The sequence below is a fragment of the Idiotropiscis lumnitzeri genome, chromosome 4 (assembly GCF_059441095.1).
Source record: "Idiotropiscis lumnitzeri isolate Australia: NSW breed Sydney's pygmy pipehorse chromosome 4, RoL_Ilum_1.0, whole genome shotgun sequence".
In the NCBI taxonomy this organism is placed as follows: domain Eukaryota; kingdom Metazoa; phylum Chordata; class Actinopteri; order Syngnathiformes; family Syngnathidae; genus Idiotropiscis; species Idiotropiscis lumnitzeri.
The window spans coordinates 3,289,567-3,307,417 of NC_142394.1; the positions used below are offsets into that span (position 1 = coordinate 3,289,567).

At 40.3% G+C, this 17,851-nt stretch overlaps 1 protein-coding gene and 1 long non-coding RNA gene across 3 annotated transcripts; one reads left to right on the forward strand and one right to left on the reverse strand.

Moving 5' to 3' along the window:
• Positions 1-3,289: 3,289 nt before the first annotated feature.
• On the reverse strand, positions 3,290-5,716 carry il12ba (interleukin 12Ba). Of its 2 annotated transcripts, none has more exons than XM_088293807.1 (7): positions 5,409-5,716; positions 5,047-5,328; positions 4,840-4,945; positions 4,336-4,568; positions 3,798-3,970; positions 3,552-3,673; positions 3,290-3,381 (listed from the first exon to the last, which is right to left on the reverse strand). In XM_088293807.1, the coding sequence occupies exons 1-7, from the start codon at positions 5,551-5,553 to the stop codon at positions 3,372-3,374; spliced, it is 1,071 nt and encodes a 356-aa protein (XP_088149933.1). In that variant the 5' UTR covers positions 5,554-5,716; the 3' UTR covers positions 3,290-3,371. The 2 variants fall into 2 exon arrangements, with proteins under 2 accessions (XP_088149933.1, XP_088149932.1); XM_088293806.1 differs by having other exon boundaries at positions 3,298-3,376.
• Positions 5,717-11,005: 5,289 nt separating this feature from the next.
• LOC148337846 (uncharacterized) lies at positions 11,006-17,627 on the forward strand. Its single transcript, XR_015843003.1, has 4 exons — positions 11,006-11,246; positions 15,003-15,023; positions 15,269-15,341; positions 17,495-17,627. It is a non-coding gene; the product is annotated as an uncharacterized LOC148337846 (long non-coding RNA).
• Positions 17,628-17,851: the final 224 nt, after the last annotated feature.

A 17,851-nucleotide genomic window follows, 5' to 3' on the forward strand; every position in this document is an offset into this window, starting at 1 on the left:
TTCCAGACAGGGAAGTGAGGCGAGAGTTCCTTGCTTCCTCCTTAGTGACCACTCTATTTTGTCATTTTAGTTTTTGCGTATGGTGGTGTGCTTTATTTGGGCTTTCCCCATATTGAATGATGTAAATACATCTGCTTTTAATTTACCTGGAAACAAACATTGGTCAACACAGATTAAATGAATGTCTGCGTACAATATAATCCTCACGGACTCCCCCATTTGCATCAAAATGAGGGCGATTGGAGGCGCAGTACGCGAGAATATACAGTGCTTCAAATTCAACTCGCTGAGCTCCGTGCATGCCACTGACACCTTTTGGATGATGTAATCGGCTGTGCCCAAAACATGGGTAATTGGAATTGGTAGTGCACCCCATTGTGCGTCAGTACAGAAACAGCTCTTATCAAAGCACTAAATGACATAAGATTGAGCACTGAGTGAAGGTGCCGGTGGTAGTTTTATTGACATCATAAAAACTAGTATGAAATCTAGACTTATTATTTTTGTAAGCTACTTTTGTTTTCTGCGCTTTGCTTTTGAAAGTTGTTAACTGCTGTTTTTGTAATTGCATGTAGGTGTTGTGTCTGCTTGCGTGAAGCACATCAAGTTACCATGTGTATAAAATGTGCTTTATAAATAAAACGGGCTTGCCTTGCCTGTGTGTGATGAATCTTTATTTGACAGGGACAATAAAGTCAAACATAGTTTTAAGATTACAGCTGATGTGATGCATATACAGAGTTTATTGCTAATGATAATTCACATCTTCTGTCACCAGTTGGGCTCTTCCACATCATCGCAGTACAATAAAACAATAATGTAAAACATACAGCAATGCACTTTTTCCAGTGGCTAAAAGGCACAGATATGTTTCCAACTTATTAAATCTAAGAGTCATCGGTACAAAATCTGTATCTTTGAGGGTAACACTTCAGTGACAGACAAATTGCATAGAAGCTTAATATTTAACTGATGGCCTTTGGGGTCAATTGCTAGAGGAAGGCTAAACTACTGTATGTGATTGTTTGGCCACTCAGTGCATAAAACACCACACAGGCCACTTCCCTTTCCAGAGAACATCGTGCAAAGCTACAATTTGTAAAAGGAATTTTCATCAAATGCCACATACTGGTTTGAAAATGAGGAACCGAATGAGGACCTGATGTCGATATACTGCACTTGAACAAGCGGGGTGACCTCCTCATCAGAATACTCATTGAAGTACTGAAACTGTTGACAGGATGGGAAATATTACAATATGATCACAAGTCACAATCAATAATACAGTGTGATGTTCAAATATGAGAGACCCGACTTAAAAGCTCTTCAATTCAGCAGATAGTGAACAACACTTCCAAAAAGAGGTTGCAAGTTTCATGCATTTCCCAGTTGAAGTTTACTGAAAAACTGATGATAAAGCGATTCACATGTTGCATATTCAAAACAACCATAAAGCTTTGTCTTATTGCCATCTCAGACAACGGAATTTGGGGGTCGTCAAAGCTGCTGTTGGTGTCCCTAGTTCGCGCAGCAGGTCACACAGTACTGATTAAAAAAAAAAAAAAGAAAAGCGTCGCCCTGTCGCTCGTTGTCCCGGAAGTAATTTCTTTCGCCGCTACTTGAATGGTCTGCGCCAAGCTATCTTGCGCCGCAGCAGTATGAGCTTTATTTCTACTATATCTAAGTCCGTACACAGCAGCAGCTTCAACGAGCTGCGCAATGACGAATAAAGGACCCCACTAACAAGTAGAGTTTTAAACGAGGAGGCGCTAAGCACGCTAATCGCTAAAATGAAATACAGAGTAATAAGTGATTCGATGTAAGATCGAATTTTAACAGAAGTCTGACTCAAACCGCGTTTTGGCGGAGAACCGGCAGCTAAGATCAGAAATGTTGTATTGCAACCATGACGTATCGAAACATAAAATAAGACGACAGCTGCGTTAGCAATTTAGCAGACGCTCTCAGGCCGGAACACGAAAATGGATGACGTCATCGTGACGAAGAGGTTCGATGTCAAACGTAAAGTAAATATTTATCATCTCATCAATATTTGCACCATAGAGTACTTAGTTTCGAGATCCACACAATAATAGTTCTCTTTAGCTTAACGCTTATAAACAATACAAAATCAATCAACTGGCTAAGAAGTCACATCTGTTTCATGGTATTTAAAGCAAGGGCTATTTGAGTACAAATGGTGTGAATGCATTGACAATCTAATAATATTCACATGCATGAACTGCACAGTGGTGTCTTGAAATACAAGTTTAATTTGTTCCATGACCATGACCACAATAAGTCAAAACACTCGTATTTACAATAATCTTTCCCAATTTAAATGAATGGTAAGGTTATTTATTTGTTCCATCCCCTTCCCCCAAAATTGAAAAACAGAATAATAATATAATTAAATGGCATGTAAAGGATTAAACTGTTTATACATTATGATTTAATAGTGCAAATAAATTCTTCCGGTGTGCCCACCTTGGCCACTGGGATTAATACAGTCATGCAGACACAAAACATGACGTATACTATTTGTTCCTCTACTACTAATGTATTTGACACAATAAGAATATTTTTGTATTACATGTCTACATGTGTTGCACCACCGTTTGTGCTCGAATTGCTTCTAAAATTGTGACTACTGACACTAACCATTAGAATGTCAATGGCATTTTGCATTGCTCGTTAGCATTGTGCTAAAGTGACATTGCTAAGACAACATTGTGATTGTTTTAAATACACATATAATTGACTTTGTTTTGAGTTTTGTAAACGTCATCTGGGAATGGCATTTAACTTCTTGAAGCCTCTTATTGCTGAATTGAGCATTATTTGTCAAACTGCTGCTTTTTGGGACAGCACCCATCTCCAAAAAAAAAAATATTATTAGAGAACTTTTCCAAAGAAAAATGCTGCGTACAAAATGCAGTACATGTGACATAAAATCAGTAAATACCATACAGGGAAAGTACAATGTCTGTCTCCTGCCGAGTGAATATTATTACAAATTTTAGAACTGTTTTAGTCATGAGAAAGAAATCAAATTTTTGTTCTTGTTGTTTTTGGTAGGTTGGAATACATCAATGACATTTAAGTTCATTTCAATTATGAAAGATGGTTTGATATGCGAATACAAGTTACTTTTATCACCAAGGTGCAGGACTGTAAGAGTATTCAGTAACCAAACGAATTTCAATTACACATGCAAGAAAATATTTTATTCATGAAACCAAAACAAAAATAATATATTAAAATATATAATAAAATAAATATGATTTCTACGGAAGTCCAGGTGTTACTTCTCATCTATTGAATATGTTCTCAGTCGGTATGATTTCTCTGTTTCCTTTTTTGCTTCTTCCTCAATCTGTGCTGGGATAGAAATAATCAACAAATAAGTATTTTATTGATGTAATTATTATTATGAAAACAGAGAGAGTGTAGGATAACAATGTCGCTGAACAAAAAACACAGTGGGGTTTAAAAAAAAAAAAAAAATTACTAAAACGCTAAATGACCAGAATTCCTACAAAGATACAAACCTGAGGTGGTTCCATTCACTCCATTCCGAGTTGCAGAGGGCATCCTTGGCTCGGACACAGACAGTCTTAGACTTGGTCTTGATCTCAAATAGACAAGTACTTGAGGAGTTCACCATCATGGTCTGGCAGAGATATACAGAAACACTTTCACTGACACATATGTAAACCTGTTTGGGAACTATCGAAATAGTTTTTGGCTTCATTCTTTAGCAATTTGATTCATTACATCTCCTATGTGAACCTTACTTTTGCAGCAGTCGTGTCATCGCAGGGGTTGGCACAGTTTTTACACCCATGTGTGCTCTCTGAAACCTGGAAAGTGAGGGGGAAGTAAGAGTAGGGACTGCTCCAGGAGCCCGGGTAAGTCAGTTCTATCATCGATGTGTTGACTTTGCTGATTTTCACTTTGTCAGGCTTCACTGTTAAAGGAAAGCGCGGGGAGAGAGAAAAGAGTGAATGCACACGCGAATGAACGATAAAATTGCAGCAGTCAACAGTCGACTTCACCATAATGCTTCTTTTGCTGTTGGTAGAGTGACAAAACAAGAAAACACACCTGACTCACATTTACATTCATATTGAATTAAGCAATTAGGATGTTGTGTTGCATTGCACGGTGATTTAACTTGACCAACAGAACACAAAAAATGTTGAGTCTATAAAAGTAGAGTCAATATAAAATATTGTATTGTATGACAAAATCGGTTCGATTTTAGAATTCAGTTGAAAAATGTGTCAGCGCTAGAGAGCATTTTAACATGCCCATTCGGGCAGGTGGACCTACCAATTTCCGACAAGTAGAAGTGTTTGGAGTAGCTCTCTACCAGGAAATGCTTCGTCCGAACATACACAGTGAAGAAGACACGGTGTTTCTCTTCTGCAAATGCGCAGTGCCGCTTGTCCACACAGGAAATCCCGTCCCCGGTACCGTCTACTGAGCAGCTGATTAGACCCTGATCAGAGGAGCACGTCCAATGCTCACCGCTGGCATCCACAGAACACTCGACATCGCTGCCTCTGAATGAGCAGAACATGAGAAGATTCATCACTTTTTTGTCCATTTTCCAGACAACTTTTATCATTTAGACAACAACATTGAGTATCATCCAACATTTCCAACTACGTTCATAGGTAAGTGAATCCAAAGACGCATCTTTGACCCTGAGATGTATTTTAGCTTTAAAAAAGAAATATTTCTAGCTGTTCCTCTCAGTTCTGCAGTGAGTCTGAGTCGTGTGTTGTTGTTGGCCGGTGAAGCAGGAAACATGGTTTCAGTGTGTGAGCTTACCGTCCTGCTCTGATAAGGGCTACTTTTCCAACACGGGTCGTATGCCAGGTCCAAGAGCATTGGAATGCTCCCCCGAAATTTTGAGTTGAGCACTTTAAATAATCCCCTACACATTAGGAGACAGCCACACAAACATTTCATGTGAGTTGAGATACTCTTTTTTTTTTTTCCATCTTACTATATTGAGCTGGCAAAGAAGTGCCTTACCCAGATCACTTTTCACCAGGATCTTCCTTCTCTTGGTGTTGTCTTCTTGAATAAGGACGACAGTGTGATTGAGAAGAGATCCGTTTGTGCTGTGGCAGCTGTAGTGGCCTCCTCCTAAACTCTCCTCGAGCTGCACCAGGTATGAATTACCCGTCTGTGCCTCCTCCTTCCCGTTCTTCTTCCACACTATATCCTTGTCCTCGACACTCATTAATCCCTCCGCTGAGTGCAGGCACTTGAGGGCTTGTTGGCCCGGCATCCCATTTACTTCCAAAACCAAAACTAAATTGAGAACAAACACAGCGTAAGGGGAAGAACCGTTGAACTTTCAGCGCAAGTGTTTTCATGATGATCAAACCTACTGTTAGGTTGGAGCGTCCAGGTGCTCAGAGGTTTTGGATAACCCACGTGGAGAAATGCGCACATAAAGCTGAAGCCAATTAAATTCATCTGGATGGAAAGGTGATAGAATTTATACAAAATGATGTACTCCCGATTGGCTGGCATGTGCCCGCTAATATATTAAATATCACAACTTCAATGAATAAATAACGACAATCGGACGCCAGCAGTTGCTGATAAACCTAATAGTCAAAAAATGTCATTGACTACAGGGAAATGAACATAGACAGTTAGATTCTGTGCTGCATTTATGAAATCTTGACATGAGCGGCATCTTACCTTGTCTTTGATGTGACGGGCAATTGTTCACACACTCTTTTATACAGGAAAGTGACCTTTCATTTGCAAATTTCCCAGAAAAACCCCTGAGGAACTGCTGTGTTCACCCACCTTTTGTCTCTTCCACCACAACATACGCACTCCTCTGTTGATTGTGTTCACGTTCACTTTCAGACTGACAAATTGTTCTTGTTTCTAAAATGTTCTCAGGAAACCTTTTCCCAGTTCTTTTATTTTGAATGCTCACTGTGCTAATGAGTCACTACTTGTAGCAAGAGACGGCATATTTTCTGTTGAGCTATTTAAATACAGAAGGATAAAAAGTTGGGGAACAAACGATATTACCGAACTAGAGTGATAGACTGGGACAAAAAAATTAATAATTAAATGAATACAAATAGCCATTTTTGGCTTAGCCCGTCCATCTTAAATAGAGGCGCATAACCAACTAGTGATTTGTGTATGTGTTTCATAGTGAACAAAACTAAACAAATACAAACTTTAATATTTAGAGCTTCCTGGAAAACAAAAGTGGAGCAACAACCTAAAAACAAACACTATGATATGGGACTATCCCACTAAAGCGATTCAGTATATTTTTTATTTGGATACTAATGGGAAAAGGCTCAAAGTCATACGTGACACCAACCAAGATAAGCAAAAATGAAAGATCTCGAGTTGGCATGCTTGAGCAACCTCAGATTAAACTCTATCAAATAAATTGCCAATGTGGAAAACAAATTTGTAAATTTTTTCAACGTGTATAGTTCTACCTCCCTTGGTGTATTTTATTTTAAGTATTGGTCATCGTCATCATTTTAAATTTCAGACGTTTAGCAACATTTGTAAACTCGAATAGTTTGTTTGCTCTGTTAGTTGAATTATTTCTCTTTTATTGAAATCATGCATTTCGCCACTAGTGTTTCGAGTCAACCGGCAGACAAACTGTGGCAGGGGTTTTTACTTTCTGGAACTGGATTTGACACCTGTGCTGATTGGTCTCAGTTAAAAAGATGCTGCCTGCTTAAAAAAAACTTTAACAACAAGAATATACATATTTAAAAAAAATAGGGATTCAAAATTCTACGCAGACTTTCAACACACCTTTAATCAAACTATCTCAAATAATGTAATGATACGTTCTGCTCACCGAATACTTCTCAGGCTTGAACATTTGCTATTTTATCAGACAAATTCTCCTGGATTAATGGCGATTGAGTAGTATTCCTATTATTTGCTAATATTAATGTAATGGAGGTGAGCTAACGTTGCACTCATAACCTAGGTGTTCATCCCTGTATTATCCAAATTTTACGAAAGCCTGGATCGTCTGCTGCTGCTTCAACCCTTCAGCAGTTCAATTTGGTGCTGTTGAGTAGTGATGAGTCTACAGACCCCCCTCGAGCAAACCGAGCTGTGATTTTGGAACATTTTGCAGCATTTCAGATAATATTCTTCAATTTCTTTGCCCTCGTTCTTGTTTTTGGTTCTCGTGTTGCTACACATGTTTTGGATACATTCTCAACTCGTCATGATTGTGAGGGTAGAGTTTGGGCCGTTTTCGTTAATTAGTTCACTTTACTGTTTATATTGTAAATGAAGCAATAGGCCACTCCTAAATCAGGGCTAGGCAATTCCAGTCCTTGGGCTGGAATCCTGGATATCTCCCGGCTGCAACACACCTGATTCAAATGTTGATGATTCCAATCTGATCATTTGACTTGATCAGAGAATCAGAATCAGAAATCCCTTTATTGTCATTGTACTCAAGTGTGCAACGAGATTAGAGGGCTCCCCTCTCCAGTGCAATACAACAATAATTCAGATAGATATATAAATTAGATAAATAAGAGAATAGTTAGTGCAATGGAAAATAATACTGGATAGGATATATAAAAACACATCACGTCGCTGTTCTGCAAGGTAAGGGTGGTCGTGTGTGTGTGTGAGAGTTTAGAATGGAGATGGCTCTTGGAAAGAAACTGTTTCTCAGTCTATTAGTCCTTGATTTGATGCACCTGTAGCGCCTGCCAGAGGGCATCAGGTCGAACAGGTGTGAGTTTGGGTGGGTATTGTCTTTGACGACATTGAGAGCCCTGCAGAGGCACCGGGCGGTGTAGATGTCCGACAGTGAGGGGAGAGGGCAGCCAATAATCCTTTGCGCTGTTTTGACCGTCCTCTGGAGCCTCACTCTGTCCGCCTCAGTGCAGCCGCTGTACCAGGTGGAGACACAGTACGTCAGCAGGCTCTCGATGGACGAGTGGTAGAAGGCCAGCAGCAGCTTCCTGTCCAGGTTGAATTTCCTGAGGACTCTCAGGAATTGCAGACGCTGGTGGACCTTCTTTACCACTGCTGTGGTGTTGTGTGTCCAAGAAAGGTCATCGGAGATCTGTACTCCCAGGAACTTGACCGTGTGGACCCTCTCCACACACACGCCTTCGATGCAGAGGGGGGCGCGGCACCGTCTTGTTCCTCCTGAAGTCGATGACGATCTCCTTTGTTTTTGCAATGTTGAGTTGCAGTCTGTTGTCCTTGCACCAAGCACTCAGTCTCTGGACCTCCTCTCTGTAGGCTGTCTCGTCACCTTCCGAGATCAGACCGACCACTGTCGTGTCGTCAGCAAACTTGACGATGGTGTTGTTACCGTGGGCCGGGCTGCAGTCGTAGGTGTAGAGGGCGTATAGGAGAGGGCTCAGCACACATCCTTGAGGGGAACCAGTGCTCAGCGTGCGGGTGGAGGACGTGTAGGGGCCGAGCAACACAGTCTGGGGTCTGTTGGTCAGAAAGTCCTTCATCCAGATGCGTGTGAGGGCAGGGAGGCCGAGAATGTCCAGTTTGGCAACGAGGATGTCCGGGATGATTGTGTTGAATGCCGAGCTGTAGTCCACAAAGAGCATCCTGGCCTAGCTCTGCTGTCGTTCCAGGTGGCTCAGCACAACATGCAGAGCAGTGTCGATGGCGTCCTCAGTGGATCTGTTAGCCCGGTATGCAAACTGGTAGGGGTCCAGAGTGGGAGGAAGGCAGTCCCGGATGTGCTGGAGAACCAGCCTCTCGAAGCACTTCATGATGACTGGCGTGAGAGCAACAGGACGGTAGTCATTCAGGAGGACTGCGGGTGACTTTTTGGGGACAGGAATAATGGTGGAGGTTTTCAAGCAGGAGGGGATGACTGCTTGAGCCAGGGAGCGGTTGAAGACCCCGCAGAAAACATGTGACAGTTGGTGGGCACATGCTCTGAGGACCTTGCCTGGTATTCCGTCGGGTCCAGTACAATCAGCCCCAAGTTTGGTGTGCCTACTGGCCAGTAAGGAAAAACATAAACAATTGTACAAGGTAAAAAACAAAGAAAAGCACCACAACAAAAAGCAAAGACTAGAAATACATGAGACTTCAGGACATTGAGCCAGGAAAAGACAAATAACAAACTCTACAGGAGGCTCTACAGAATAATACCAGCGTTGTCAATCACTCCCAGACACACGCTCACTTCACCCCCTGATGGGAAACAAGAAGAAAAATCCAGCTGATAACAAAAGAAACAAAGGTCAAATATAACAATACTTACACTTTAATGTTCCAGAAAACGAATGAGGATTGCTTTTTTCCTTTTTGTACTAGATCGAGTTCCTATACAATCAAAAAATTAGCTTCCATCGTTTTCCAAAAGGCCCCGTCCTTCAAGCGCGGTTGGACACACAGAACATAAAGGAGGAGGTATATTGTTACTTGTCACAAAATGATATAGCAGACATTTTGGCACGGCTTGAATTTACTGTACTGCTATGGGTAAATGTTTCAGTAAAAAAAAAAATAATAAAATTTTTCAGTAGATGGTCATATTGCAGATTGCCTTCTCTTTTTTTAATTCAATGAACCTCAGCTGTCAATTGTGGGCCTCACATAACAGAAGGCAAAGCTATGTTCCCAGCTACTGTTTCAGAACTTTTTGGCACTTTTCCTTTCCTTTACATTTCAAACATAAGAATGCCAATGGGTTTTTGGATTTGAAAGATTTTACATTATGACTCATGTCTCGGCAGATTCCTAAACACAAAACATTTTGTCATAACCAGTCTATGTACATACAGTGATCAGCACCTTCACCACTATTTTTTTCTGTTGAGGAATCAGAATCATATTTATCAGTGGTGGTGCGCGACTGCATTGTTTGATACAGCTACCGATACTTTTTAATATTTAAGGTTGATGCATCATCAGATTGCTAAATTTCAATAATTTTCATGACTTTTAAGTCTATTGTTTCTTTTATTTTTATTATTTAACAGTTAAAAAGCCAGGACATAATTAGGATGCCATTTAGCGTTACCGTATTTTCCGGACTTTAGGGTGCACCTGCATATAAGCCGCAGCAACTCAGATAGTTAAAACGGTGCCTTTTAACACGGCAACAACTTTGCTAATTGAAAAAGAAAATACCCTAGAGAAAAAAAAAATCAAGATTTATTTAGCGTATTTTCTAAACTAAAGAGCGCCCTTACCAGAGAAAGAAAAATCCACAGAAAAGCTGCACCGTTGTATTAGCCGCATGGTTCAAAACCTAGGAAAAAAGTTGTGGTTTATAGTCCGGAAAATACGGTAGGTATTGGTTGCCAGCCAATCGCAGGGGACACAGAGACGAACAACCATCCGCGCTCACACTCATACCTAGGGGCAATTTAGAGTGTTCAATCGACCTGGCATGCATGTTTTTCGAATGTGGGAGGAAACTATCGTACCTCATTCCGCTCTCCAAGGGCGCTAGTTAACAGTTCCGACAGTCAGCTATCTTGCCTTAGCTTGGGATACGCATCGAGATTCTGAGCTACGGACAATGTAAAATAACTGAAAATCACAATGTCAATTATTTCCCAAAACAATCAAATTAATGCTCTATAGCTAGTGTGTGTTAATATAGATGGCTTTTTTTTTTACCGCTCCTCTGTCAACATATGAGCACACGACATGTCTCAAAGTGAAGCAACCCGGAAGTTGAATAACAAAAAAAGAGAAAAGAAGAAATAACACGCTTAAAACGAACGCAGCAATGCCACAAGGTGGCACTGAAGGACCACAACTTCACTATGCCAAGCCCTTTGAGCATTTATTCCATGTGCTTGATATGAGACATTAGTGTTTTACACTAGTCTCTCAAAGGGCTTGCCATACTTCCCATCTACACGCAAACAAACAAACCACAACAATGCATCACATCAAATGCATTGTAAGATAATAAAAAAATATATATATTTTTGGAACGTATCCCCGCGATAAACGAGGGTTCACTGTAAAACCTAGTCCCCAAAGAGTTGAGATCTATCTTGTTTGCAGATCTAATTGTTTTTTTCTTTTAGTCTTTGGAGTGGGTGGAGTCGCCAGCTCACACCTGATGGCCATCATCGTTAGTTGGCTTTTTAAGCGCTGGAGACAGAGGAGGTTGTCGACGGAATATTGTCTCTTGTTGCCATTCCCCTGCGCGCAGTTGGTCTCGCGTTTGTCCAGTATCGCGGCAATCTTTCCCCGTAAGTAATTCACAGCTCTTGTTATTCACTCTTGTTTTCTAACCTTGTTTTCTAACCTTGTGTAGGTTCGTTTCCGTTCTTGTACTATTTGTGTTCCCGTGTGGCTGAGTATTAATAATGTCCTATTAGTGTTCGCTTTGTTTTTCTTGTTTATTTAGTTGGTCCTGTTTTTGGCCTTTCGCTCCTCTAGCTTCTCCCATTCCCCTTAGTTAGTTTATTCGGTGTACCACCGCTCGTTTAGTTTAGTGTATTTTTTTTTGTGTGTCTATTTGTCTTAATCACGTCGGACGTGCTCCCTTAGTTTAAATAAACCTCTACTTCGTTTGATCACTGCCTCTGTCATTTTTGTTGGGTCCACTTTGCTACACACACCCACCCCTAACATGAAGTTTTCTGTTCAGTTTCTGTTCCAAAATTGCACTTTTTTGGGGATAGTTTACTTAAACAAGTTGTGCAAAATTATTATTCCTCATTGTTCCGGAGCTATATTACACCACTTTACACTGCTGTGGTCCAATTGTAAGAAGTGGTGTATTAGAAAGTTGAAAGTCACCTAAGAATTGCAAAATACTGCACCAGGTTGCCTACCCCCCTTTCCTGCCTTTGTTGGTTTCATCTGCGAGCAATCTCCGATTCGAAAGGACCCCAGCTTCATATTAACTGACATGCAGGCTCAAGCAAAGCTGAAAAGGAGTCCATCGAGCTTGTAGGGATGTGGCTGTCCTCAAATGTCTGCCGTGATCCTGAGCTGGACACTTGACCTTCTTTTGCCGGTCAGTCCCCCGCTCTCTGGCTCTCCTTCTGGCCTCAACCCTCCGGCCTTATTCATAAAAATTGGCGGCCTCTGAAACCCGGTCCACCCTTGCAACCACATCACACGCACGAGGGCCGGTTAGTGGGCCTAACTAAAATCCGCCTCCAGCCTTGCTTAGTCGAGCCTTTTTTTTTTTTTTTTTAATTTGTCACTCCTCAATCCACGCCCTCAAAACGGGTGTCTGGTCCGGGGGACCTTTATGCCCCTGGGACGAACTGCCCAGCTCTGCATAGATCATTACAGTCCAAGACAGCAAGGTAAAGGAAGTGAAGCACCCTTAAAAAACATGCCCTCTTCATAACAGGAATAATGTTTGGGACCATGCCTTAAAGTATTCTACACACACACACACACATATAACCATTCACACACATCCCTACTGTTCTACTCTCACTGAAACTGCTACTTGAGGTATGAATGAATGTGCGACTATTTAATCAGTATTATATATTTCAACAACTAAGAACACTTTGAACACGACAACAAATACATAGCAAAGCAGTTTTTGTGTGATGCTACAAGACCTCAAACTGCGTTGTGCGCTCAGTGTCTATTCAAGTTCTATTTTTACATGAAGAGATTTGCTGTTGTCCCAAAAACATTATCATAACTGAATTGAAGAGCATGCTCTATTTGGTCTACATGTTTTCCATTTCTCTCTGTTGCAACACATCTGATCAAATGATCAGGATAATAATCAGGCTCCTTTAGAGCTTGCTGATGACCTCATCATTTGAATGGAAAATATGTAGAAAAGCAGCATAAAAAGGAATAGCTTATTCTGATAATAATGCAAGTTCGTTATAAAAAGAGACCTATAGCTTGTTCTGATAATGTTTTATTTTTTTTTACATTTTAGAATCAATAAGGCTGAGTTGGTTTTAAAATAAAATGCAATATCATTCTATTGTGTTTATTTGGCATTGCCTACAAGTAATTTATTTACAGAAAAGCCAACGTTACTGTATCAAAATCGCCTTTATTGTATCGGATTGTCATTCCAAAACAGCCTTGCCGTTATCGCTGTGGAATTGACTGACCTCATCGCCTCCACGCTTGACCTCCAGATCGATGCCACCAACTATTACACCGACAGCAGGGTTATATTTGGGTACATACACAATGAAGGACAAAGTTTCTATATGTGTGTTAACAACTGTGTTAGATGGATAAGATCATCTTCCAAACCACACCAATGGAAATAATTTCATTTATATGACGGAATATGGAAAGCGCTTTGTTACAGCTCCAGTTGTTGTGAAATGCGCTATATAAATAATATTGTATTGTATTGAACCTATGCAATAGCCAGCGTCAGCCTCATACAGTACCTCACAGCTGCCGTAGTTAGCACCACAGAAAAGTCATCCGAAGCGGGTCAACATTACAGCTGTGTAGCAGGAAGCTTATCTAATCGCATCAAGTAAAAAATCCTCCTGATGAGACATGATCATGAGCAGACCTATCACCAAGGACACCTATTCACAGAGGGTGCTATGCGTACCGCGGGCTACTGGCTACTGGGTCTCAAGTATGAGAAGCGGTGTAGGTACTGTCTTATATCAGTGTGTCACAGACTCCACAGTGGCTCTGACGTACAGAAGATGACAGATCTCCTGTCCTTGGAACTCCCATTCACAAATGTAGAACCTGACGTCTTTGGCACCTGGAACATGGTGGCACTAGAGAATGGTTTGGCTCACAGTAAGAGGTGCGCAGTTATGTGCACTTGTCACTCACTAAGGACTGACCGAATTAAAATAATCAGAGCTGGGCACTTGACCCTTTTTTTCCCAGTCAGTCCCCCGCCCTCTGGCCGCAATCTCTGTACGGCCTCAACTCTCTAGCCTTATTCATAAAAATTGTCGGCCCCCGACCCTGTTCCGGGTTGTTTGTGGCATTGTGTCGTGCTGGGCCGAGAGTGTGTTGTCATTGACTGCTGTTTTATAAATTAGTGACTTCTAGAGGTTGATTTGACATACCTGTAGACCTGAAAAGTAAACAGGAAGTCAGTTTGCTGTCAGAAAAAGGGATGATACATTAAACTTGCGGACAAAACTTTCACTCTCCAGTGCTAAATCCTTCTCAATTGTTTGATCCTGACTGTCAGGTCCCATCCTCACTAACGAGACGTGAGAGATAGAACGTGTGTTGCTGCCTTTATGTATACTTTATTGTTTTTCACTGTTTTCTAAATACTAATTCCCATTCTCTGAACCAAACTCATTTTTAAAATCAAACACTCTTGGCCAAACCTTAAACACTCGTCAGATGTTTAAACTAATTTCACAAAACTCATGTGCTGTATTTTTCAAATTTAGACACATTATCAGTCACAAAACACATTCCACCCTGTATTGCCAAGATATTAACACAAGCAGCAAAATGGGAATATAACTCCAACACAGTTGTGATGTTTTCAAACACAACGCTTAATAATTACCACACAAGATTCTCATGTTGTGATCAGACCAACTGGGCAGTCTGAAATCCAGTTCACAAAGCACATGTGCAAACGTGATTGCATATACAATGGATAGACACAAAATAGAGGCAGAGGAGTTTAGATGAGAGTTAGTGGACAAGGAGCACAGCAGTAAAGAGAAAGAGGAGGACAAAGATCATCGTCACGGATGAAATTCCGGCAGCTTTTTTGTACACCATTTCCTAGCTAACGAGAAAAGCAGGTCAAAGAGTCCAACTCAACTTGAGCAGATTGTGTTTGGCCAGCATCATTAGGACATTCAGAGACGAGAAAAGCTCATTGTTTCAGGTTGAACAACATTTGACATGCTGAGTAATATTCTGTATGTACTCTAATGCTCATTACAAGACTATTTTTGGTGGCTGCATATGTTTGGAAGCGCATTTTCCTCTTTGACAGAAAATGATTGAAATATTTAAAATTTTGACTTATTTTAATTTTTTGTTTTTTTTTACAGAAAACATCTCTGTCCAATGTGGTAAATATATTTTTCCTTGTTGAATGTATAATCACAACAAATTGTTAGGGTTGGGACAAAGTATAGGCTGGATTTGAGGAAATGGATCAGACGGTCTGGGGTTTTCTGAATGAATTGTTTTAACCTTTTGATTTCTGCCTGAGGTTTTGTGAAAATATGGGATTGGGGGAGTTAAAGAAATGTGTTTCAGCAAAAAATGTGCCAGCCATGCATGTACTGCATGTGTTTGCCATATCAACCACTAGATGCTCCCAGAGGACAGCATGTGAGCAGAAAACACCATCCACGTTAAACACAATGCAAAGTAAGCTTTGCAGGGTAAGTTTTGATACGGAGTCCTGCAACCACAATCCTGCATTTTACGTGCTGTTTCCCAAAACAGTTTTTCCAGTACAGATGGAGTTTTTGGTCTGCCAAGCAGCTGTCCTCATCAATGTCCTAAAGTTGTTAAAGAATGCACAGCTGCACGGCAGCACAGCATAGAAAGTACGATAAATCATTACACTGGGCAGTCTTCGTAATGGTCCAAACCAGCAGTTGGGGTGAACTCAAATGCACTGACCTCATGTGTGGGCTTGCTTGGAAAAAAAAAAAAACAACATAAAAATCAAAACAAAAAGAACTGACGGGTACAAAAGGGTAAAATGAGTTATTGTTTGTAAAAGAGATACAGACAGACATCTAGCCAGAGAGAGATAAAGAGTCCAATCAAATTAAATTATTCTGTCTTCCTCCCTCCTAAGTAAGATAGCTGAGAGTAGTTCCCCTTTTCAAAGCCCAAAAGGAAGCGCAGCACTTGTACCTCATCCACAACAATTACGATTATGTAAAAAAAAAAGTTCCTCTTCTATCCAGATTTCATTGCAGCCCCATACCCTTCTGCACTGGATAGACTCACACACACGACAAAGACAAAATCTCTTCACAAATAAAGTCATTATTCTGTCTTGCCATCTTGTAATCTGAATTTCTAACGCGATCAATAAAACAACTATCTATCTGTCTATCTATCTCTCTCTCTCTCTCTCTCTCTCTCTCTCTCTCTCTCTCTCTCTCTCTCTCTCTCTCTCTCTCTCTCTCTCTCTCTCTCTCTCTCTCTCTCTCTCTATATATATATATATATATATATATATATATATATATATATATATATATATATATATATATTAGGGCTGTCAAAATTAAAACATTAACTCAGGTGATTAATCCCCCCAAAATTTAACTCAGTTAAATATTTTAACTCAGTTAACTCAGTTTGATTTACTTAAAAAAATAAATTGCATACTTTGCAAATATTGTGCCATATTAGCTGTCCTTAGCACGTCTCAGAACAAAACACTGTGTTCAAGTTACCACTGGGCCTTGCAAACCAACACTGCTGGAGTGTGGCGCTTGTGGGCAGTTTTGAGAAATGTTTCAAAAATAAATGTCTGCAAAGATGTCTCCTTTTAGATCGTATTCAAGAATCCAAGAAAGCTATATTAGAACAGTCTTTGAATTAAATATACCTACTTAATATTTGGTGATTTTGCATCAATTCCAAGATATTATTCAAGTAAATATCTGTTATAAGCGTCGCAAAAAATAGTAGTTGAAAAATGTGATTAATCATGGAATTTTTTTGTGATTAATTAGTTAAAAAAAATTAATCACTTGGCAGCACTACTATATATATATATCTGAGCTTCTTATCCTCACAAGGGTCAGGGCACACAAAGACAAAGAACCACTCATGCTCCCAATCACACCTTTGGGAAATTCAGAGCATCCAATCAATCCACCATGCATGTCTTTGGAATGTGGTAGTAAACCGGCGTACCCAGAGGAAACCCACACAGGCACAGGGAGAACATCCAAACTGCAAACGCCAAACAGGAAGGCTGGTCCTGCAATCTAAAAATGCACCTCTGTACTGTGAGGCCATTGGGCTAACCAGTCGCAAACTTTACACCTGTCTCGTTGGTTATATTGTATTTCATGCAAAATCACTGGTCAACTTTAATGTCATAACAAATAAATAATTTTAAAAAAATGGATCCGTCAATGAAGTCATTCATCAGATCCGCAAAATAAGACTTTACAGAAGACAACCTCATTCATTCCAGTGTCAGTCAGTGCTGCCATTGTGTATATGTGAGCCTGAAAGCTAATCCTCCTCCTTCATTTGTATAAAGTCAACAACTGCCTGCCATCTTCATCAATGAAATGTATTATGACCTGTACATCACAACAGTTGCACTAGTAGAAGGCCTACAGTAAACTTTGTTGTAAACCATTTATTATTCACTTTAATAATACTGTGTGTAACTATTATAAACACAGTTTGTCTAAATTCATGCCAACCCTTGATAGAACTGAGGTGATTAAATGTTGCTTCTACGCAGATTCTTATAGTTTTGCAAGTGTTAATGCAGATTAAGTCATTAATTAACCCACGTCACTTTAACACATTCTCTATCGTCTTCTCTCAGGAAAACTCTGACTGGTGGCAAATTGTTTATCACTCTCTCTCAGAAGAACGCGGTCACTGAAGGGAAACCAAGCTATCCTGAGAGACTTCCTTCTACGTTATATCACCTTTTGCCAGGTTGTCAACTAAAAGTTTCACTTCTAATGGCAGATGGATGCTGTTTTAAACTTTGGCAATGTTTCAGGGAGGAGTCGGGTTGGTTGTTAAGAGGCTGCAGAACAATGAGTGGCTACCCTCTAGTCACTAGACGATAATTAAATCAAACCTATGATTTTCTCCTCAGACAAGAGGATGGATTCAATCAATGGAAAACACAAGAGATATTCAAGGCATGGATTTTGCCATTCGTTGACAAGTG